Genomic DNA, 23,614 nt, shown 5'->3' on the forward strand with positions numbered 1-23,614 from the left:
CCGTGGTGTATTCAGAAATGAACGACAACTGGCAACCGGCGGCTGAAAAAGACGAGTGGCTGCCACGCACCTTCGACGCGCTGCTCCAAAACAGCCCCAACGGCAAAATCAGATGCGTCAGTAGTGAGGGCGATCGGGGCATCCGGGCGCGGGTGGGCCAACAAGGCCGCTTGGCACAGCGCGGCTTTCGTCTCTTCAAAAGCCTTGACTCTCACATCGGTCCAGTCGACCGCACGGTTAGGGGCCACACCCTTAAGTGCGTCGTAAAGCGGGTGCATCACATGGGCAGCGTGGCGGATGAACCTGTGGTAAAAAGTCACCATCCCGAGGAACTCGCGGAGACCCTGGGCCGTCTGGGGTCGAGGAAAAGCGGCAACAGCTTCCACTTTTGCCGGGAGCGGGGTGGCGCCGTCCTCGTTGATGAGGTGGCCGAGGTATTGGATGGAGGGCACACCAAAGACACATTTAGCTCGGTTAATAATCAGTCCAGCCTGGCTGAGCTTGGAGAAAAGCTGCCGGAGGTGTGAAAGGTGTTCCCCAATGGAGGAGCTGGCCACCAGGATGTCATCCAAGTAGACGAAGAGGAACGGCATGTCCCGGAGAACAGAGTCCATGAGACGCTGAAAAGACTGGGCCGCGTTTTTAAGGCCGAATGGCATCCTGAGAAACTCGAACAGTCCGAAAGGTGTTATCACAGCAGTCTTAGGCACATCGGTGGGGTGTACCGGAACTTGGTGATAGCCCCGTACCAAGTCCACCTTGGAAAACACCTTCGCACCTGCCAGGTGGGCAGAGAAGTCCTGTATGTGCGGGACGGGATAGTGATCGTGCGTCGTGGCATCATTGAGGCGGCGATAGTCTCCACACAATCGCCAGCCGCCGTCCGACTTCGGAACCGTGTGGAGAGGCGAGGCCCACGGGCTGTCGGAACGACGAATTATGCCAAGGCGTTCCATGTTGGCGAATTCGGACTAAGCTGTGGCCAATCTATCAGGGTTGAGGCGTCGGGCCTTAGCGTGAACCGGCGGGCTCACGGTCTCGATGTGGTGCTCGACCCCATGCTTGGTAGTAGTGGCTGCAAATGTAGGCGTGGTCAGGCTGGGGAATTCTCCAAGAAGCCACGTGAACACGCCGTCATCTGAGAGCGGGCTGGCAAGGCCCTCAAACGTCTCCACATCACACCCACAAGCAACAGTGGAAAACGTCACAGCGTCCAACAGGCGGCCATTTTTAACATCCACCAGTAGACTGTGGGCACACAAAAACTCCGCGCCAAGAAGGGGAAAAGAAATGTCAGCAGTGACAAAGTCCCAAGTGAACCGGCGCTCCCCAAAACATACATCCACTGTCTTAGTGCCGTAGGTCCGGATCGGTGCATCGTTGGCCGCTGACAGGTGCGGGCCGTGAGTGCCCCCGGCAGCATCTTCAGCCGAGGCAGGCAACACGCTTCTGCGGGCGCCGGAGTCACAAAGGAATTTAAGTCTGGAGAGGGTGTCCATGATAAACAGCAGTCGGCACTGTGCGCCCCCACTCACAGCTGCAGCTGAGTGGAGGCGTTGCCGTTTTCCGACGCAACAAAGGAGCAAGGGGCGCGGCACCTCTTCGCCTTGGTTCCAAAACGTGCGTGAAAATAGCATAAGCCAGGGGCTGATCGGCCATCCACGGCAGAGCGTGCCTTATGAGGTGCCGTTGCGGTCGCCGGGACTGGGAAGGCGAAAATTGTTACATAGAAAGATAAAATGTGCAAAATGCACGAGCATATGGCGTGTTAGCTCGCATGGAGCTGTGGTGGTTTGATCTCGGGTTGAGTTAGCAACAAAAAAAGGAAAAAAAAAAAAAAAAAGAGTAGGACTTTTGCGTCAATCATTTCAGTGATAACACTGTTCAACAAAAATTTTTAATCGCAGATGGCTTTGTGTGTCTGAACGTATTCTCGACGCCTATTTGGGGAAAATTGCAAGGTGGCTTTATTTCTATTTCATACACAAGGCAACTCAATGTGCTTCACACAAGCAAATACACAACACCTACAAACATCAACAAACAACCATTAACAACATTTAGAAGCAAACAAAAATAACTTCCTAAATTACGTACAAAAAAAACATACATTGACATTTAAACACATTAACAGCAAACATTTAATATTTACAGGTTGAGTAGTTTTGAAAGCATTACATTTACACTTTTAAGATGCACTGACACTTTTACAGCACACCAGTCTCACTTCCCTTCATTTTTTGAAGCTTCAAAGATGGCTGCTATTGTCACCAGCACACTCGTGTCTCTCAGCAAGCTTTTTACAAGAGAATCTTTTAGCACAAACACTGCAACTGAATGGTTCCTTCCCACCATGTCTTCTTGTGTGCTTTCTTAAATTTGACATGGAAGAGAAGCTTTTTCCACAATCTGAGCAGGAATACGGTTTCTCTCCATTGTGTGTTTTTGCATGTGCTGTTAAAGAATTGGTGGAAGCAAAGCTTTCCACACATTTTGTGCATGAATATGGTTTCTGTCCCGTGTGTGTGTTCTTATGTGGCTTCTTAATTCAGACTTGGCAGGGAAGCTTTTGCCACAGGCTGAGCAAGAAAAAGGTTTTTCCCCAGTGTGTGTTCTTGAATGTAATGTTAAATGTGACTTCTGAGAGAAGCTTTTGCCACAGTGGGTACAAGCAAAAAGTTTTTTTCCAGTGTGTGTCTTCTTGTATGTATCGTTAAGTCTGACTTCGAAGAGAAGCTTTTACCACAGTCTGAGCAAGAAAAAGGTTTCTCGCCACTATGGATTCTTGTATGTGTTGTTAAAGCTGACTTCTGAGAGAAGCTTTTGCCACAATCTAAACAAGAAAAAGGTTTTTCCCCAGTGTGTGTTCTTGTATGTGTTGTTAAATCAGACTTCCGAAAGAAGTTTTTGCCACAATCTAAACAAGAAAAAGGTTTTTCCCCAGTGTGTCTTCTTGTATGTGTTGTTAAATCTGACTTCCAAAGGAAGTTATTGCCACAATCTAAACAAGAAAAAGGTTTTTCCCCAGTGTGTCTTCTTGTATGTGTTGTTAAATCTGACTTCCAAAAGAAGCTTTTGCCACAATCTAAACAAGAAAAAGGTTTTTCCCCAGTGTGTGTTCTTGTATGTGTTGTTAAATCTGACTTCCGAAAGAAGTTTTTGCCACAATCTGAGCAAGAAAAAGGTTCCTCGCCAGCGTGTCTTCTTGTATGTATTGTGAAATCTGACTTCCAAGAGAAGCTTTTGCCACAATCTAAACAAGAAAAAGGTTTTTCCCCAGTGTGTCTTCTTGTATGTTTTGTTAAATCTGACTTCCAAGAGAAGCTTTTGCCACAATCTAAACAAGAAAAAGGTTTTTCCCCAGTGTGTCTTCTTTTATGCCTTGTTAAAGCTGACTTCCGAGAGAAGCTTTTGCCACAATCTAAACAAGAAAAAGGTTTTTCCCCAGTGTGTCTTCTTGTATGTGTTGTTAAAGCTGACTTCTGAGAGAAGCTTTTGCCACAGTCTGAGCAAGAAAAAGGTTTCTCGCCACTATGGATTCTTTTATGTGTTGTTAAATGTGACTTCCAAGAGAAGCTTTTGCCACAATCTAAACAAGAAAAAGGTTTTTCCCCAGTGTGTCTTCTTAAGTGAATTTTCAAACTTCCTTTTGAACTCAATGTTTTCCCACAGTGAGAACATTCGCAGGATTTGTCGTCAGTGTGACACGACCTATCATCAGCAGCATGTTCATCATTACCATCCAGATTATCATCATTATCATCATCATCATAAGAAGAAAGGGACCTTATGTCATCATTTTTTGCTTGTGATGGTCCCCAGTGGTCTGCATCACTTTCTGGAATCATGTTTTGAGGATTTAAGATCCTGTTTGGAGGCTCCGCCCCTCTGCCCTCCTCACTCTCACCCTTGACTTCATCTTCACTCTTTAAAGGGGCGAAGGTCATTGGTGACTTGGTGACGTCATCCTCAACCTCCTCCTCTTTGACACGAACGGGCTTTTCTTCCTCTTCGATGTAAGGATGTTCTTCCTCCTCTTTAACATTCGGAGGCTTCATGTCCTCTTGGTCAGGACGAAGATATTTCTCAGCGACGTCTGCAGGACACAAGAAGACAAACACACATTTGGGTTGGTCAAGTCAAATTTCAAGCGTGAGATGATGTGCATTGTTGTTTCTACAGTGCACCTCGACTTGGGGCCACCGCACACTCGGATTGGCCCATCCAAAAAACAAAACAAAAAGAAAAAGGGAAAAAAAAGTATTGGCCTTGTTAAAAATCTGACAGCCGATATAAGGTCAAATCTAAAACTATTTTAATCTCTCTATTGATTCAAGTCGACTAAATTGAGTTGAGCTGATATTGTCCATCCGCATACATTTCAACTTTTACATAGAAAATTAAAACACCTATTTGTAACCATAGTTAGGCTGGAAGACCCCTACTTCCACATGATTCATCCCATTCTCATCTTTCAATTTAAACATATTCCAAATATTCACGCCTTACCCACAATTCACTATTTTGTACCCTACGCCTGCCCTCAGCGGCAGCCATCTTGGCCAATTGATTTGGTACACCAGGGATTCTCGCCAGGAAATGCCCCGGCTTGAATAGGAAGTGACCTCATTTCAACAGGAAATGACTTGTTTTCAACAGGAATGACCTGGAAGTGACCTGATTTCAATAGGAAGTGACCTGTTGATTTGAACAGGAAGTTACCCAGAAATGGCCAAAAATCAACAGGAAGTGACCTGATTTCAACAGGAAATGACCCGGAAATGGCCTAAAATCGACAGAAAGTGACCCAGAAGTGGCATCAAATCAACAGGAAGCAACACGATTTCAACAGGAAGTGACCTGATTTCAATAGGAAGTGACCCAGAAGTGGCTTCAAATCAACAGTAAGTGACACAATTTCAACAGAAAGTGACCTGATTTCAATAGGAAATGACCTGAAATCAACAGGAAGTGACACAATTTCAACAGAAAGTGACCTGCTTTCAATAGGAAGTGACCTGAAATCAACAGGAACTGACTTGTTTTCAACAGGAAGTGACCCAGAAGTGACCTGTTGATTTGAACAGGAAGTTACCCAGAAATGGCCAAAAATCAACAGGAAGTGACCTGATTTCAACAGGAAATGACCCGGAAATGGCCTAAAATCAACAGAAAGTGACCCAGAAGTGGCATCAAATCAACAGGAAGCAACACGATTTCAACAGGAAGTGACCTGATTTCAATAGGAAGTGAGCAGGAAATGGCATAAAATGAACAGGAAGTGACTCAGAAGTGGCTTTAGATCAACAGGAAGTGACACAATTTCAACAGGAAGTGACACAATTTCAACAGAAAGTGACCTGATTTCAATAGGAAGTGACCTGAAATCAACAGGAACTGACATGTTTTCAACAGGAAGTGACCCGGAAGTGACCTGATTTCAATAGGAAGTGACCTGAAATCAACAGGAAGTGACACAATTTCAACAGAAAGTGACCTGCTTTCAATAGGAAGTGACCTGAAATCAACAGGAACTGACTTGTTTTCAACAGGAAGTGACCCAGAAGTGACCTGTTGATTTGAACAGGAAGTTACCCAGAAATGGCCAAAAATCAACAGGAAGTGACCTGATTTCAACAGGAAATGACCCGGAAATGGCCTAAAATCAACAGAAAGTGACCCAGAAGTGGCATCAAATCAACAGGAAGCAACACGATTTCAACAGGAAGTGACCTGATTTCAATAGGAAGTGAGCAGGAAATGGCATAAAATGAACAGGAAGTGACTCAGAAGTGGCTTTAGATCAACAGGAAGTGACACAATTTCAACAGGAAGTGACACAATTTCAACAGAAAGTGACCTGATTTCAATAGGAAGTGACCTGAAATCAACAGGAACTGACATGTTTTCAACAGGAAGTGACCCGGAAGTGACCTGATTTCAATAGGAAGTGACCTGGAAGTGACTTAGAATCAACAGGAAGTGGCCCGATTTCAACAGGAAGTGACCTACCAATAGGAAGTAGTCCAATTTCAACAGGAAGTGACCTATCAATAGGAAGTAGTCCAATTTCAACAGGAAGTGGCCCGATTTCAACAGGAAGTGACCTACCAATAGGAAGTAGTCCAATTTCAACAGGAAGTGGCCCGATTTCAACAGGAGGTGAACTATCAATAGGAAGTAGTCCAATTTCAACAGGAAGTGGCCCGATTTCAACAGGAGGTGACCTATCAATAGGAAGTAGTCCAATTTCAACAGGAAGTGACCTGATTTCAACAGAAAGTGAGCCTTACTCCAGTCCTCAATCTTTCCTCCATTAATTAATTCACTCATTAATTTACCTTAATTAAGCGCAACCGCTTCATTCCATTTTCACGTGTCTTCTTGTGCGCAGTTCGCATATATGCCCATATGAACTCGGCACTGATTTGCAAACCGGAATCGATTGTCATTGACTACCGTCTTCGTGAATGCTACAGTTGCAACCAGTGATATTTTTGTAGCCGAAAAATTGACATCATAATTTTCGTGACTAATTGTTTTTCCTGACGAAAATTAAATGAAAACTAAAATAGAAGCCATTCATTCAGACAATAACTATGATTAAAATTGACTGACAATTTCGTCAATGACTAAAATGAAAACACAGTCGTGAAAATTCACACAATCCAATCAGAATGAATGAGAAAAGAACCACTCAGAAAATGTTGTGTTCACTGCACTTTAACTCAACTCAACTTTATTTATAAAGCGCTCTAAGAACAGGCATTGCTGTATACAAAGTGCTGTACATAAACATAAATTGTGCAGCTGTAAGATTAATCTCAAGCAATTTAAATTATGCACTTTTTCTTATTCAGGTGAAAAGTTACATTATTGTCAGTTCAACATGATTCATTGAAACAAGAAAGACACCATTGTATGAAATGTGTCTTGCGTGTTAAACTACAGTCACAAATAGGTGTGCTATAATTTTCTGCATAAAAGTTTAAACGTATGCTGAAGGAAAATAGACTAAACTGTGAATTTAGTCGACTAAAATTGGATCAAAACTAAAATACAATCAGAAGACTAAATTATGACTCAAACTTGTTAATTTTAGTCAAAAGACTATAACTAAAACTAAATTAAAATTTCTTGTCAAAATTAACACTGGTTGCAACAGCAGTGGAATGTAATAATGCAGTAATCATGACAAAACTGTGACTGTGTAGTGATCAGAACATAATTCACCCACGGAACGTTGGGACGAAGGGGGAGTTTGTTGGGATGAAAGGATGAAAGGATAAAAGAACAAAATGTTGGTAGGTCTGTGAGCCTCGCACAGAGTGTGGGGTTGTTGCTGTTAAACGATGAGAAGCTGATATCAATAAACCGCCGGTCTTTGGCTCCGGACTTCAACACTCTGCCTCCGACTCCCGTCACTGCTCGCTACATTGGTGACCCCGACATTCGCCTCGTTGACGTTTCCGAGGCTGAGAATTTGATCGAATTGAGCGACATGGCGAACTCCGCTGATCTCAAGTTACCGGAGTTTTGGGAGTCGGCCGCGGCGACGTGGTTTGTACAAGCTGAAGCTCAGTTTGCCATCCGTGGAATTACGGACGATTCCACGCGCTACTACCACGTCGAGGCCGCGCTCGGGAGCTCCACGGCGGCCAGAGCTACGGCGATAGCGAACACTACCATCTCCGAGCCACGTGCTCTGGCGGAGGAAGCTGACCGCTTTTTCCTGGCCACCCAGCGGCACAACCACGAGGTCTTGGCCTCTGCACGCGCCTTCCCGGTCCCGGCGGCCGCAACGGCACCTCATAAGGTACGCGCTGCCGTGGATGGCCGATCGGCCCCTGGCTTATGCTATTTTCACGCACGTTTTGGTACCAAGGCGAAGAGGTGCCGCGCCCCTTGCTCCTTTGTTGCGTCGGGAAACGGCGACGCCTCCACTCAGTTGCAGCTGTGAGTGGGGGCGCAGAGTGCCGGCTGCTGTTTATCATGGACACCCTCTCCAGACTCAAGTTCCTCTGTGACTCCGGCGCCCGCAGAAGCGTGTTGCCTGCCTCGGCTGAAGATGCTGCCGGGGGCACTCACGGCCCGCACCTGTCAGCGGCCAACGATGCACCGATCCGGACCTACGGCACTACGACAGAATGTGTCTTTGGTGTGCCCTCCATCCAATACCTCGGCCACCTCATCAACGAGGACGGCGCCACCCCGCTCCCGGCAAAAGTGGAAGCTGTTGCCGCTTTTCCTCGACCCCGGACGGCCCAGGGTCTTCGGGAGTTCCTCGGGATGGTGACTTTTTGCCACAGGTTCATCCGCCTCTTCCGCTTCATCCTGGAGGGCCGTGAGTTCACGGTCTTCGTCGATCACATGCCGCTCGCCTTCTCCATGTCGAAGTTGTCCGAGCCGTGGTCCGCGCGGCAACAGCGACAGTTGCCGTTCATATCTGGATACACCACGGACATCCGACATATCGCTGGCAAGGACGACGTGGTCGCGGATTGTCTGTCCAGGGCAGCCGTCAACACGATACAGCTGGGCCTCGACTTTTCCCGGATGTCGGCCGACCAGGCTTCCGACCGTGACACCCAGTCGCTTCGGGGCTCCGACACCGGGTTGCAAGTTAAACCGGCTCATGTTGACCATGTTGACCCCCTGGACCACCCCGCGCCCCCCCGCCGCGGCCGCCCCCCTGGGCTGCGCCTTGTGGACCGTGTGGGGTCCCTTCCAGTTGTTCCTGCATCCCCGCCAGTTGGTGCGCGGGTCTGTTCTGGTGTTTCTGCTGTGTCCCTCCCGCCCTCGCTCCCTGGGTCATGTACCCGCAGGGGTCCGGCAGTTGCCGCCCCGTCATCCGGAGTTTGATTGTGGGTGAATTCTGGGGGGGCTTGTGTAGTGATCAGAACATAATTCACCCACGGAACGTTGGGACGAAGGGGGAGTTTGTTGGGATGAAAGGATGAAAGGATGAAATGATAAAAGAACAAAATGTTGGTAGGTCTGTGAGCCTCGCACAGAGTGTGGGGTTGTTGCTGTTAAACGATGAGAAGCTGATATCAATAAACCGCCGGTCTTTGGCTCCGGACTTCAACACTCTGCCTCCGACTCCCGTCACTGCTCGCTACAACTGTTTTGTTTAAAAAAAAATAATAAAAAATAAAAAGTATCCCGACAAAATAATAATAGTTTGTAGTATTGTACCACCGTTTTAATACAGTCTTATTGTGCACCTAAGTGTTCTTAAAATCGCACACGTCTTGTCAGATACATTGGTATGACTGTCTCATGACTGTATAATCGGCCCCTGTCCGGAATCAACCAATCAAATCAATTTATTTCACTCTTTAAAATAACAGTTGAATTTAATTACTGTGCACAGTAATGCGGACTGCAGTTAATTTTTTTTAACGCTATATAGTAGTGCTAAGCAAGGGAGAGTAATAAGAAGTGTACAAACCTGCTGCGTGTAGCACAATTCGAGGCTGCTCGCAAACATCGTCCAGCGGTTGAAAATGTTGCTCGTTCTCTTCTTTTACTCCAAAATGTTCCTCCTCGTCCTTTGGTGTCGTTCTCGCCGACATTTTGGCACAATAATGCCAACAAAGTCACACTTGGTCTCTTCCTGACCACGTGTTGTGTTCTTCTCTTTGTTAGCGGCTAGCGAGCTAAGCTAAGCTAAGCTAACTCGGCCGAGAAGCATCAACGCGCACCGAGACGAGTTTAAACACACGCCGACATTTAATAAATGGTGTCGCAGACCTTCAAAATGGTGATGGGAGTCCTGTGTGTTCAGTCCAACACCAAATAAGAAAGAATGAATTAGCAGAGGACGTCTGATGAAACGCGATGTAGCCGCCGGCCACGGCAGTGAGCACGTAAAGAAACGAATGGAGACGTGCGGCGGAAGTTAAGTCAGGCCGGACACGCCCCCGCTGCGTTACGATTGGCTGTTGGAAATTGTCCGGGGGCTTCCGAGCAAGCATTGTCATCAAGTCATCGGCAGATGTCGCCATTTTTGCTGCAGTTGGAATCGAAAGCCTCATTCCCTTTTTCAGTGTTTTCATCCCGATACAATTGTAAAGTTTAAATTGGACTTATTGAAAAGAGCTCCAGTTTATTGTGGTGAATGTGCAGTTTAAAAATTCGCCATCAAAGTTGAACAAGCATTTTGAGGTAATCTGACGTGTCGCAAACAGGGCAGAGCGAAATTGTCGGCTGCGTGACGTCACTCCCGCGGCAATTTGAAAGCACGCATGGATTTTTTTTCCCACTCACTCATTTACACATGTAAGCTTCTGTGAGTGAGTTAGTGAATACTACTACTACTACTACTAATAATAATAATAATAAAAATACGTACGGGCTGTCAAAACCCGCGAGAGTGACGTCACGCAGCCGACAAATTCGCCCGGCTCCGTTTGCGACAATCATTGTAAATTAACATTTTAACCTTGCCCTTTGTCTTTGCAAATACCTTAAAACCAAACTAAAATATATAAAAATGCAAAAAATAAATAAATCTTGAGCAATAGCTTTGCAAATTATTTACCAAGGAGCGTTAGAGGGGTGTCAACCACCACAGCCCCACAACATTCAGAGCCTTTAGGAATTCCGGGCGGATCTCATCCAACCCCGGGGCCCTGCCACCGAGGAGATTTCCAACCACCTCAGTGACTTTGACCCCGGAGATAGGAGAGCCCACCTCAGATTCGCCAGACTGCTTCCTCAAAGGAAGACGTCTTGGTGCAATTGAGATCTTCTAAGTATTCCCCCCACCGACTCACGACGTCCCGAGTCGAAGTCAGCAGCACACAATCTCCATTATACAGTGTTAATGGTGAACTGCTTTCCTCTCCTGAGACGCCGGATGGTGGACCAGAATTTCCTCGAGCCGTCCGGAAGTCATTTTCCATGGCCTCAAACGAACTCATCCCATGTCCGAGTTTTTGCCTCAGCGACCGCTGAAGCCGCGTTCCGCTTGGCCAGCCGGTAACTGACAGCTGCCTCCGCAGTACCACAGGCCAAAAAGGCCCGATAGGACTCCTTCTTCAGCTTGACAGCATCCCTTACCACTGGTGGTTCGAGGATTGTCGCCGCGACAGGCACCGACCACCTTACGGCCGCAGCTCCGATTGGCCGCCTCAACAATGGAGCCTCTTCGGGCTATGCCCGGCGCTCCCCATCTCCAGAGGGTGTCCGTGTAAATATACACAAACATACACACATACTTAGTGTCAAGGCGTGGGGGTGTTGGAGGCAGGACCCAAATGCAGGGGGCAACAAAAACAGGGCAAGGCAGGGATGCAAGTAAAAAAGGGGATTTAATTAACAAAAAATGTAAACAAGGGACTATGGAAAAAAATCAACAAGATCAAAAACAAACACGAGGCATGGAAAAGAGGGACATGAACATGAACAGGCACAATGACTCCCCCAAGAACCGAACGGAAAACAGGTGACTAAATACACACAGGCTAATTGACAATGACTAGACACAGCTGGGCAAGACACAAGTGGCAAGGGAAGCTGATTGGTGGATACACTGGGAAGGGAAGACACACTCAGGTGGACGTGGTTTGACATAACGGGACAAGGGAAGAGACAAGGAACACATGACAAACAACCAAAAACACCAAAAGAAACAAAATCCCACCCCCCACAAAACCAAAACATGACACTTAGTATGAAAAGTCTCAAAATCAGGGAGGGATTAAATACTTCCTACACTCGTTTTTTTTTATTCAAAATCATTGACACTTTTACAGCACACCAGACTCACTTCCCTTCATTTTTTTTAAGCTTCAAAGATGGCTGCGATTGTCACCGGCACACTCGTGTCTCTCAGCAAGATTTTTACGAGAGAATCTATTAACACAAACACTGCAACTGAATGGTTCCTTCTCAGTTCTCACTATTCGGGTTTTTCCACCGTCGGAACTTTTGGATAACTTTTCAGTTGACCTTGGTAAAATTCAGTTTAGGTGTTTTTCCACCAACAACAATTAGCAGGTTAATTAAATTCCCCAGGTGGCATCCAAGTGCTATCTCGGCAGCAGGGTCTTGCTGAGCCAGGCAGGAACTTTGAGGGGGCGGGCTGCAATGTCCGCGGCTGATTGGTCAAATTTCTTTACAGCAGCTGGGCTCAGTCAAACTCATTTGAAATAATTACCGAGAACTCAAAGACGCCGTGGAAACACAATTCTAACTTCCCAGCTGAACTTTTACAACCAAGAACTCCCTTTCCCCAAAACTCAAAGTTCCTGGTCTTGCTGGTGGCAAAGCAGCTCATGTGTTCTTGTGTGTTTTCGTAAATTTGACATGTAAGAGAAACTTCTTCCACAATCTGTGCAGGAATACGGTTTCTCTCCCGTGTGGCTTCTTATGTGTCTTTTTAAATATCCTTTGTGAAGGAAACTTTTTCCACAGCATGAGCAAGAAAAAGGTTTCTCGCCAGTGTGTCTTCTTGTATGTGTTATTAAATCTGAGTTGTGAGAGAAGCCTTGACCACAAACTGAGCAAGAAAAGGGTTTTTCCCCAGTGTGTGTTCTTGCATGTGCTGTTAAATGTGACTTCCGCGCGAACCTTTTGGCACAGTTTGTACAAGCAAAAGGTTTTTCCCCAGTGTGCGTTCTTGTATGTCTTGTTAAAATTGACTGCTGAGAAAACCTTTTTCCACAGTATGTGCAAGCAAAGGGTTTTTCCCCAGTGTGCGTTCTTGTGTGTGTTTTTAAATCTGACCGCTGAGAAAACCTTTTGCCACAGTGTGTACAAACAAAAGTGTTTTCTCCAGTGTGTCTTCTCAAGTGAATGTTCAAACCTCCTTTTGAACTCATTGTTTTCCCACAGTGAGAACATTCCCAGGATTTGTTGTCAGTGTGACATGACCTCTCACCATCAGGGTGTTCACCATTACCATCCAGATCATAATCATAATCATCATCATCGTCGTCGTCGTCATCATCGTCATAATCAAAATCATCATCATCATCATCATCATCATGAGAAGAAACGGACCTTGTGTCATCACTTTTTGCTCGTGATGATCCCCAATGGTATGCATCACTTTCTGGAGTCATGTTTTGAGGAGTTGAGATGCTGTTTGGAGGCTCCGCCCCTCTGCCCTCTTCACTCTCACCCTTGACTTCATCTTCACTCTTTAAAGGGGCGAAGGTCATTGGTGACTTGGTGACGTCATCCTCAACCTCCTCTTTTTTGACGCAAAGGGGATTTTTTTCCTCTTTAAAATAAAGATGCTCTTCCTCCTCCTCTTTCACATGAGACTTCAGTTCCTGTTCGTCAGGACGAAGATATTTTTCACCAATGTCTGCAGGACACAAAGAGACAAACCCAAATTTAGGTTGGTCAAGCGTGAGTTGATGTGTATTATCGTTTCTACAGTGGCACCTCGACTTGGGCCCACCACACACTCGGATTGGCCAATCCAAAAAAACAAAAAACAAAAAAAGTTTGGCGACAACACTGCACATGGAGCACTTTGACTATGGATCAAAGGATGATCTAAGGTTTTTCACCAGTTTGTGTTCTTTTGTTTATTGCAAACGTTGACTTCTGAGGGAAACCTTTGTGGGAGCTATTTCTTGAAATTTTCAGTTCACTTTATAAGAGATGCTACTGACCCTGGGAATCTTCTGAACCATTTGTTTTTGTGACCAGAAATGTCAACGTTTAATATAGCAGGCGTTTTTAAATTTTGGGGAAAAATATTTACTGACAAAAACTTGAGCAATATGGTATTTACTTGCTTAAGTTTCCATGTCACTTTTTTAGACGATACAACAGAATCAAGATTGGCTTTTGTATTTTAGAAAAAAATTGACACCAATACCCCCCTTTACTGTAAATGAATATCGACTTCAAATATCGGTTAGTGGCCTCCTTGACGACTAAAAATCTCCATCGGTATCGGTCCTGAAAAAACATATCGGTCTATCTCTAGCCCTTATGTCATGATGACTTTGTGCTTGTGGTGGTCGCCAGGGGTCTGCATCACCTTCTGTCGTCATGTGTTGACGAGTTGAGCTGCTGCTTGGAAGCTCCGCCTCCCCATCCTCGTCTTCATCTTCACTCTTTAAAGGGACGAAGGTCAGTGGTGACTTGGTGACATCGTCCTCAACCTCCTCCTCTTTGACACGAACGGGCTTTTCTTCCTCTTCGATGTAAGGATGTTCTTCCTCCTTTTTAACATTCGGAGGCTTCATGTCCTCTTGGTCAGGACGAAGATATTTCTCAGCGACGTCTGCAGGACACAAGAAGACAAAACACACATTTGGTTTGGTCAAGTCAAATTTCAAGTGTGAGTTGATAGTACTGTCACAATCAATTTTTTTTTTTTTTTTTTTTTTTTAGAATCCATTCATCTCGAGGGTGTGCGCTCCTTCACCACGTGTCCAGTAACGAGATGAAATGGGGAATGGTGAGGTTCAATATTTCGCCCTTGCTACATTAGTGCAGCCAATTTGTCTATCAAAATAGCACAGGGGGAAAATCGCTTTACCAAACATCTGTGTACAAAGTAGGGGTGGCACGTATAAGACGTATTTAATACAACAGTGTCTTTATTGTTTCAATGAAACATATTGAACTGACAATAATATAACTTATAACTGTAGAGGGCCCCTATCCAGAGCAGGTGTTCGCCAGCCTCTAGGGGTGTCACGATTTCGATTTTTTATCGAAATCGATCGAAATTACGTCACGATTTCGAGCATCGAAATAGAAGAGAGGACACACGATCACCCCCCCCCCCCCCCCCCCACCTCCCCGCCCCGCGCCGCACCGCACCGCCGCCCCGCACCGCAACCCCCGCCCGCCCGGCCCGCCCGCCCGCCAACCGCCACCGCCACCTCCCAGGAAGCAAATGAGACGCAGCCAATGCAGCTACTAGCTAACAACGGCACTTGTTTGCTAACTTCTCCTGCACTCATGACAAGCGCGGACAAAGACACGCCAATGGAGCTTCAAGCCGCTTCCGCTTCTCTCAAGTCACCAGTGTGGAAACATTTTGCTTTCCCTGTGAGTTATGTCGACAACGTTCGCGTTGTGGACAAAAATACCACAGTTTGCAAAATATGTTATGTGCGCGTACCGTACCTGGCCACGGGAAACACTACAAACATGGCAGGACATTTACGCAGGCATCACAAAGATTTAGATTTGACAAATTCAACTAGAAGTGGGAAAACTACGGTCCAAACAACTATTTCATCCTCATTTACAGGAAAACTTCCACACACTTCAGCTCGCGCAAAAACTATAACGAACGCTATAGGTCTATTTATAGCGGCAGACCTGCAGCCTTATTCGGCGGTAGAAAGCGCTGGATTCAAACATTTAATTAATGTACTTGAACCACGCTACAGTATGCCCAGCAGGTCGCATCTTTCAACCAAAGTGTTGCCCTGCATGTATGAAGACGCTAAAGAAAAAGTTTTGCTGGGCCTGAGCAATGCAGAGTTAGTTGCTATAACAACAGATGGCTGGACCTCAAGAGCAACTCAAAGTTACATCACTATCACAGCACACTACGTGAATAAGAACTGGGAGATTGAAAGTCCAGTCCTTCAAACTCGCCCTATCTATGAATCACACACAAGCGATAATTTGGCAGAAGTATTAAAGGAAGCGGTACAAGAATGGAAACTGGACAGACAAGACACCACCATCCCTGTAACCACAGACAATGCCAAAAACATTGTCAATGCCTCAAATTCAGCTGGATTGTCACCACATATAGGATGTTTTGCGCACACAGTGAACCTGGCATCCCAGAAGGGATTGGGAGTAAACCAGATTTCTCGTCTGTTGGGCAAAGTCAGGAGGGTGGTCACCTTTTTTCATAAGAGCACAACTGCAGCAGCTGCATTAAAGGCCAAACAAGAGATGCTCCACCTTCCGCATCACAAGTTGGTTCAAGATGTTTCTACAAGGTGGAACTCCAGCTATGACATGCTCGCACGCTACTTAGAGCAACAAGCTGCTATTTATTCAGCACTCACAGAGAAAGATGTTAAAAAGAGTGCCAAAGAGCTCATCACACTCTCTGATCAAGACGTGACTGTCATGGAAGATATGATCCAGGTACTGAAGCCCCTGAAAACAGTCACATCTCTACTGAGCTCAGAACAGCAGCCAACCGTGTCTATGATCCTGCCACTCAAACACACCATTCTCACATCAATGAAACACAATGACACAGATTCACAAATTGTGAAGGATGTTAAATCTGCTATTGCAACCAACATGGAAGGGAGGTATTCCGATCCCAAACTTCAACAGTTCTTGAATGAGAGCACTTCCTTGGATCCTCGGTTCAAGTCTTTACCCCACCTGGATGACCTCTCTCAGAATGAGATCTTCAATAGTCTGACAGAGAAAATCATACAAAAGCATTCCATGCAGGTATGTTACCAATTGAAATTAACGTGATGAAATGTCAACATTTAATAATGATGCAAATTCATCTTTTAGTTCAGACAAAATTATTCATATTCTTCTGAGTAGTTATCTTCATTAATATATTCACATTTTGTATTTTAATATTTAATTATAACATTGTGTTTGTTGTCATCACAACCTCATTTTCATTACATTGAACAGCTGTTTTATGTGAATTTATCTTTTACAGTCTCAGGCCTCAGAACAAGGAACCAGCCAAAACCCTGCAGATGATCCGGAAACTGCATCACCTAGTGAAGGCAGCCCCCCAGCAAAGAGAACAGCACTCAGTGAACTGTTTGGTGATTTTTTCAGCACAGCCCACACTGCATCATCAACACCAAAACATTTGTCTGATGTTATCAAAGAGGAGATTGAGCTATACAAGATGGCTAAAGTAATTTCTGTGGATGCAAATCCACTGAAATGGTGGAAGGACCATGAGCATCAGTACCCAAATTTGTCCAAGCTCTCCAAACATTATCTTGCTGTGCAAGCAACAAGTGTAGCAAGTGAGAGAGTGTTCTCCACAGCAGGGGATATTGTGACTGCTCAAAGAGCAGCCCTTTCTCCAGAGAATGTTGACATTCTCATCTTCTTAAAGAAAAACTTGAAAATGTAAAAATAACAGTTGTCTTGCATGGCCATTAATGTGCAAAATGCAAATACTTAATATTTTTTTATACTCAGAGCAACCCTCTCTCTATTTCCAGATAAAGATGCCACATATTTTTGTTAAAGAATAAAACTTGAAAGAAAAATATAAAAATGACATTATCATTTTCAGGGGGCAAAAAGTCCAAGCTACCTATTTTTTTTTATGCTCAACTGTTAGCATATATCCTCTAATTGTTCTGACTTTGGACATGACAGGTATATTTAGTTTTGTTTCATTGCACATTGTTATTGTTATTGTCGTGTACTCTGCTGGAACTAAATATGACTCAAACAGCACATAAATCTTAATTAAAGAATAACTTCAAAGAATAAAGTAAAAATGGCAGTTGTAATTCTCAGGGGATTAAAAATACAAATTACTTGATTTGTTTCTTAATTGTGTAACTGTTGGGATATAGTTTGTTCAGGCTGTATAATTTGTTCCATGACTTTGGATACAATATATTTTTTTGTTGTTGTTGCACATTGGACATTACTTTAAGAGTAATGCACAGCACACTGTTGTAACCAAAAACAGTCAATAGATGGCAGGCACCCTCTGTGACTTTTTGTTTTTTATTTTTGTTTTTCATTTCACTAAGAACAAGACTGTTAACTGTATATTTAAAATAAATTCTTTGAGTTTGATCATCACTGCCTAATGTCAATTGTCATACATTACCTAAAATTACACAATAATAATGGAAATTGCATCATCTATATGTAGCCGATCATTTGAAATGATATTTACTGTACAATGAAAAAAAAACAATGATCACAGACTAGACTAGACTTAGCCTGCAGAAGCATATTCCTCTGTGTTGTAAAAGTGGTAGGTGTGGGGGGTTGGGGCGGTTAGGGGGCGTCGGGTGGGAGGGAGCTGGACCAAAAAAAAAAAAAAAAAAAAAAAAAAAAAAAAAAAAAAAAATCGAAAAAAAAATCGAATCGTGACCCCAAAATCGAAATTTAAATCGAATCGTGGAGTTGGCGAATCGTGACACCCCTACCAGCCTCCCATAAGAGCCTACATGGATGACCTTATCATCGCCACAACATCTGTCCCAGGGTGCAGGTGGATCCTGCAGGGTTTGGAGAGACACATCACATGGGCGAGGATGAGCTTCAAGCCCTCCAAGTCAAGGTCCATGGTTCTGAAGAGGGGGAAGGTGATGGACAAGTTCCGGTTTTCGATCTCGGGAACCGAGATCCCGACAATCTCGGAACAGCCAGTTAAGAGCCTGGGGAAGCTCCTTGATGCAACTTTGAGAGACTCTGCTGCCATACAGGAGTCTGGTGAACAACTGGGAGCGTGGCTCACCAAGGTGGACAAGTCTGGCCTGCCTGGTAGATTTAAAGCCCGGATCTACCAGCATTCCATCCTGCCCAGAGTCTTGTGGCCTCTCCTTGTTTATGCAGTCCCGTTAACAACTGTGGAGTCTCTCGAAAGGAAGATCAGTGGCTTTCTTCGAAAGTGGCTGGGACTTCCCCGCAGCCTCACCAGCGCTGCCCTGTACGGGACAAGCAACACCCTCCAGCTACCCCTCGGTGGGCTCACTGAAGAGTTCAATGTGGCACGTACAAGAGAGGCTCGACAGTATAGGGATTCCAGGGACAACAAGGTGTCATCAGCAGGGATCGAAGTGAGAACCGGAAGGAAGTGGAGAGCTGAGAAAGCAGTGGAGGTGGCAGAGTCACGCCTAAGGCAGAAAGCGCTGGTAGGGGTTTTGGCAATGGGGAGAGCAGGCCTGGGCTACTTCCCAAAGACCCAAGTGAGCCAGGCCCAGGGAAAGGAGAGACATCAGCTACTCCAGGAAGAGGTCCGAGCAGGTGTGGAGGAAGAGCGAGTGAGCAGGGCAGTTGGACTCCGGCAGCAGGGGGCATGGACAAGGTGGGAGAGCGGGTTACAGCGCAAAGTGACCTGGTCGAACATCATGCAGGCAGACTTCCACCGCGTCCGGTTCCTTGTGCAGGCAGTTTACGACGCCCTCCCGAGCCCAACGAACCTTCATGTGTGGGGGAAGAGTGAGACACCCACCTGTCCCCTTTGCTCTGGAGGAGGCTCTTTGGAACATCTCCTCAGCAGCTGCCCAAAGTCCCTGGCTGAAGGTCGCTATCGCTGGCGCCATGACCAGGTTCTGAAAGCAGTTGCTGAGAGCAAAACCCTGGCAATCAGCACGAACACACATCACAAAGCTCCGAGCAGGGCAGTCCCTTTCATCAAGGCAGGAGAGAGACCCCAGTCATGTCCACAGACAGCAAGAGGACTACTCCACACTGCCTCGGATTGGCAGTTGCAAGTCGACCTGGGAAAACAGCTAAAGTTCCCCCAGCACATCGCAGCAACATCTCTCCGGCCAGACATGATCATTACCTCTGAGGCTTCAAGACACCTGATCATGCTGGAACTCACGGTATCCTGGGAAGAGCGCATGGAGGAAGCCAATGAGAGGAAACGTGCAAAGTACCAGGAACTGGTGGAGGAATGCAGGGGTAGGGGCTGGAAGATTTTCTATGAGACGAAGTTGGCTGCAGAGGCTTTGCTGGTCGATCCTTCTGCAAAGTCCTAGGACGTTTGGGTGTATCAGGGGCGGCCAAGAAGAAGGCCATTAAGTCAGTTAGCGAAGCCGCAGAGAAAGCCACCAGGTGGCTATGGCTCAAAAGGGCAGATCCGTGGACTGCTACTGGGACGCAAGCTGAGGCTTGATCAACCTCGGCTGGGTCACCTGGGCAAGAGTGTCTGATGTTGCGAGACCCGAAACACTCAATGAACCCAGGCTACATCACTGATGATGCGTCCCAGTTGCATCCAGGAGATGTTTCTCTTAAGTTTTCACCTAAATAAAAAAAAAGTACAGAATTGCTGGAGATTAATCTTACAGTTGCACAATAATAAATACAATTAAAAAAAATAATTTAATTAAATAAAGTGCAGTGAACACTGAACAGTTTCTGAGTGGTTCTTTTCTCCAACCCGCGTTTCATTCATTCTGATTGGATTGTGTGAATTTCCGTCACTGTATTGTTTTCATTTTCCTTTTAGTCATTGATGAAAGTGTCAGTCAATTTTAGTTATCATGTCAATGAATGGCTTCTATTTTAGTTTTTGTTTAATTTTGATCTGAAAGAAAAATTTAATGATGAAAATTATTCGTTGACGAAATTAGCACTGCTCACATGCTGGCAGCACAGGATGACGCGGCACACGGACTATTTTGACCAGGTCACGAACCCCTCGTCAAATCATAATTTTTCGGCAACGTCCTCCGATGAGGAATACTAACGGTTTTTATTTGTGTAAAAGAAGGATAATCAGACACATTCACGAGCGGGATGTCAGCCAGGTTCGCGGAGGGGAACACGGACTGTGTTTCATAACCGCTTATAACTGTTTAATTTCATTAATTCTACTAAATTAAGCGTACCCGTTTCATTCTATTTTCATGTGTCGTCTCATGCGCAGTTCGCACATATCCCCAAATAAACTCAACACTGATTGACGAAATGGAATTGATTGTCATTGATTGTCCTCAATCCAAAATACTGCTGCTCATTACTGGTGCCCGTAAGAGGGAGCACATAACCCCAATCCTGGCCTCTCTTCATTGTCTGCCTGTAAAATTTAGAGTCCACTTTAAGATTCTTTAATTTTGTTTTTAAATCTCTAAATGGTCTTGCGCCACCTTATCTCACTGAGCTCTTGCAGCCCTACGCACATGCTCGGTGCCTCAGGTCAGCAGACCAAACTCAATTGGAGGTACCGAGGGCAAAGCGGAGGCTTAGAGGAGATGGAGCCTTTGCTGTTGCCGCCGGTCCCTCCCTTTGGAACGACCTTCCACAAAATATTAGGCCGTCCCCCTCTTTATCCTCTTTTAAAACACGTCTTAAAACACAACTGTATTCTTTGGCTTTTGGCGCACCATGAAACTAAACATTGTTTTTGGTGTTTTGTGGCGTTTTGATGTTTATTCTACTTATTTATCTATGTATTTATTTATTTATTCACTTGCCTATTATTCATTTACTGATGTAAAATGTATTTACTTGTAAAAAAAAACAAACAAAAAAAACTTGTATACGCACTTCAAAATGTTTGCTTTGTTCTTGTTTTGTTACCTTATTCTTGACTGCACAACCGATTTATATTTCATGTACAGCACTTTGTATACAGCAATGCCTGTTTTTAAGACGCTTTATAAATAAACAAAGTTTAGTTCATGAATGCTACAGTGGCAACTAGCGATAATTTCGTCGACAAAAAATTGTCATGATTTTTGTGACAAACTTTTTTTTCAGACAAAAATTAAACAAAAACTAAAATAGAAGCCATTCATTGAGACGATAACTATAACTAAAATCGACTGACAATTTTGTCAATGACTAAAACGAAAATGAAAACAACACAGTGACGAAAATTCACACAATCCAATCAGAATGAATGAAACGCGAGTTGGAGAAAAGAACCACTCAGAAACTGTTCAGTGTTCACTGCACTTTGTTCAATGTTCAAACATGGTTACATTCATTGCGCAGCTGTAAGATTAATCTCAAGCAATTTAATTGTGCACTTTTATTTTTTTTTATTCAGGTGAAAACTAAGTCATATTATTGTCAGTTAAACACGTTTCATTGAAACAATAAAGACACCATTGTGTGAAATGCGTCTTGCGTGTTAAACTACAGTTACAAATAGGTGTGTTATAATTTTCTGCATAAACGTTGATGTGTATGGTGACTAAAATGTCAATACTAAAATTGGATTAATACTAAAATACAATCAGAGGACTAAATTACGACTAAAACTTTGATAAATTTTGGTCAAACTAAATTGAAATTTCTTGTCAAAATGAACAGTGGTTGCAACAGCAGTTGAATGTAATAATGCAGTAATCATGACAAAAAGATTAATGTGGTAATATTGTAAAAAAAAAAAAAAAATGTATGTGGGGAAACACCGTTTTAATAAAATAGTATCCTGGACCTGAGTAATAAGTGCACAAACCTGTTGTGTGTAGCACAATTCGAGGCTGCTCGCAAACATCGTCCAGCGGTTGAAAATGTTGCTCGTTCTCTTCTTTGACCCCAAAGAGTTCCTCCTCGTCCTTTGGTGTCATTCTCGCCGACATTTTGGCACAATAATGCCAACAAAGTCACACTTGGTCTCTTCCTGACCACGTGTTATGTGCTTCTCTTTGTTAGCGGCTAGCAAGCTAAGCTAAGCTAAGCTAAGCTAAGCTAAACTAAGCTAACTAGACTGAGAGCACTGAGCTGGATAGCCGACAGCCCACACAGTACAGAAGACCTGCGGAAGTGCGGCGGAAGTTAAGTCAGGCAGGACACGCCCCCGCTGCCTTATGATTGGTTGCTGGAAACTGTGCGGAGGCTTCAAAGCAAGCATTGTCATCAAGGCATCGACAGATGCCGCCATTTTTTATATATTTTTTGCTGCAGTTCGAAAGTTTCATTCGCTTTTTCAATGTTTTGTTCCCGATATAATTGTAAAGTTTTAAATGGCACCAGTTTATTAAAGTGGATGTGCAGTTTAAAAATTCGTCATCAAGGTTGAACAAGCATTTTGAGGTAAACTGAAAGTTTATTATCTGGGATGAGATTTAAACCACCAAATGTTATGAGTTTAATTAGCGGTCTTAGTTAGTAGTAAATGTTTGGGACAGTATCTGATGATATATTATTGATATATGCAACATTTATTTGTACTGCAAGTAATACAAATGACATTTGGCCAGTTTTTCTCATCTGTGGCTCTCACACTTTCCTTCAGCAAAGTTTTGACGCAACACTTACCTTCCAATGAAGGTAAAATGTTCGTGATGACTGATGATGACAAGCCATTGAAGTCAAGGAGGCGGACCTCAGAGCCAAGGAGTAAGTTGAGGGCAGGTACCAACTGACTCCTTATTTGTAGGGAGGGCACTAATGCTGATTGGCTAGGGATGTAAGGTATTGCCACACACTTCCCACCAGGGGGAGCATCATCTCATCAGCGCCACACTCAGAAGTACAAATGCAATTGCATTGTACTATCGCTTCTCTTAATGTGATCATTTTTGTCGGAACGCCGCCTGTGAGTCGCAGCAGTGGCCGGAAACGGAGCTGGTGTGTGAAGCCCGGAAGTCCAGGTGGCATCTACTCCATTTGATGTGTATTTTGATTTCAAAATGTGATGAAAGGTTGTTTGGCGACAAGAACAATCTGCCTGCAGAGGCAAAAGTGCCACATGAACAGAAATGATATTATTCCATGCAAAATGAAAGAATCAAAACCAGGTATGGACACAATTTTGTTCTGATGTCATCTGAATATTGTATGCTAATCATGTCCAAATTGTTACATAGAAAGATAAAATGTGCAAAATGCACTAGCATATGGCGTGTTAGCTAGCACGGAGCTGTGGTGGTTGAGTTAGCAACAAAGAGTAGGACATTTGCGTCAATCATTTCAGTGATAACACTGTTCAACAAAAAAATTTAATCGCAGATGGCTTTGT

General features: G+C 44.5%; 1 protein-coding gene and 1 pseudogene across 2 annotated transcripts in view; one reads left to right on the forward strand and one right to left on the reverse strand.

Annotated features, from left to right (window-relative positions):
* Nucleotides 1–1,303: 1,303 nt before the first annotated feature.
* The window catches only part of LOC144006386 (uncharacterized), a 64,262-nt pseudogene continuing 41,951 nt past the window's right edge, over nt 1,304–23,614 (reverse strand). Inside the window, exons 10-14 of the transcript XR_013279792.1 lie at nt 19,575–19,832; nt 19,145–19,330; nt 14,009–14,254; nt 12,338–13,321; nt 1,304–3,589 (exon numbers count right to left, since the gene is read on the reverse strand). The product of XR_013279792.1 is annotated as an uncharacterized LOC144006386 (transcript). The remainder of the gene's footprint in view (nt 3,590–12,337; nt 13,322–14,008; nt 14,255–19,144; nt 19,331–19,574; nt 19,833–23,614) is intronic.
* LOC144007060 (E3 SUMO-protein ligase ZBED1-like) lies at nt 14,900–17,760 on the forward strand. The gene is made up of 2 exons (XM_077506318.1): nt 14,900–16,416; nt 16,643–17,760. Exons 1-2 carry the CDS (start codon nt 14,941–14,943, stop codon nt 17,072–17,074), a joined length of 1,908 nt encoding a protein of 635 aa, XP_077362444.1. The 5' UTR covers nt 14,900–14,940; the 3' UTR covers nt 17,075–17,760.

This window comes from Festucalex cinctus, chromosome 1 (genome assembly GCF_051991245.1).
Source record: "Festucalex cinctus isolate MCC-2025b chromosome 1, RoL_Fcin_1.0, whole genome shotgun sequence".
Taxonomy (NCBI): Eukaryota; Metazoa; Chordata; class Actinopteri; order Syngnathiformes; family Syngnathidae; genus Festucalex; species Festucalex cinctus.

Excerpts from the sequence above, each read along its gene's own strand:
- LOC144007060 (XM_077506318.1), top strand. The coding sequence starts at position 14,941 with ATGACAAGCGCGGACAAAGACACGCCAATGGAGCTTCAAGCCGCTTCC. Across the intron at positions 16,417-16,642 it reads TACAAAAGCATTCCATGCAG|TCTCAGGCCTCAGAACAAGG; the intron begins GTATGTTACCAA and ends TATCTTTTACAG.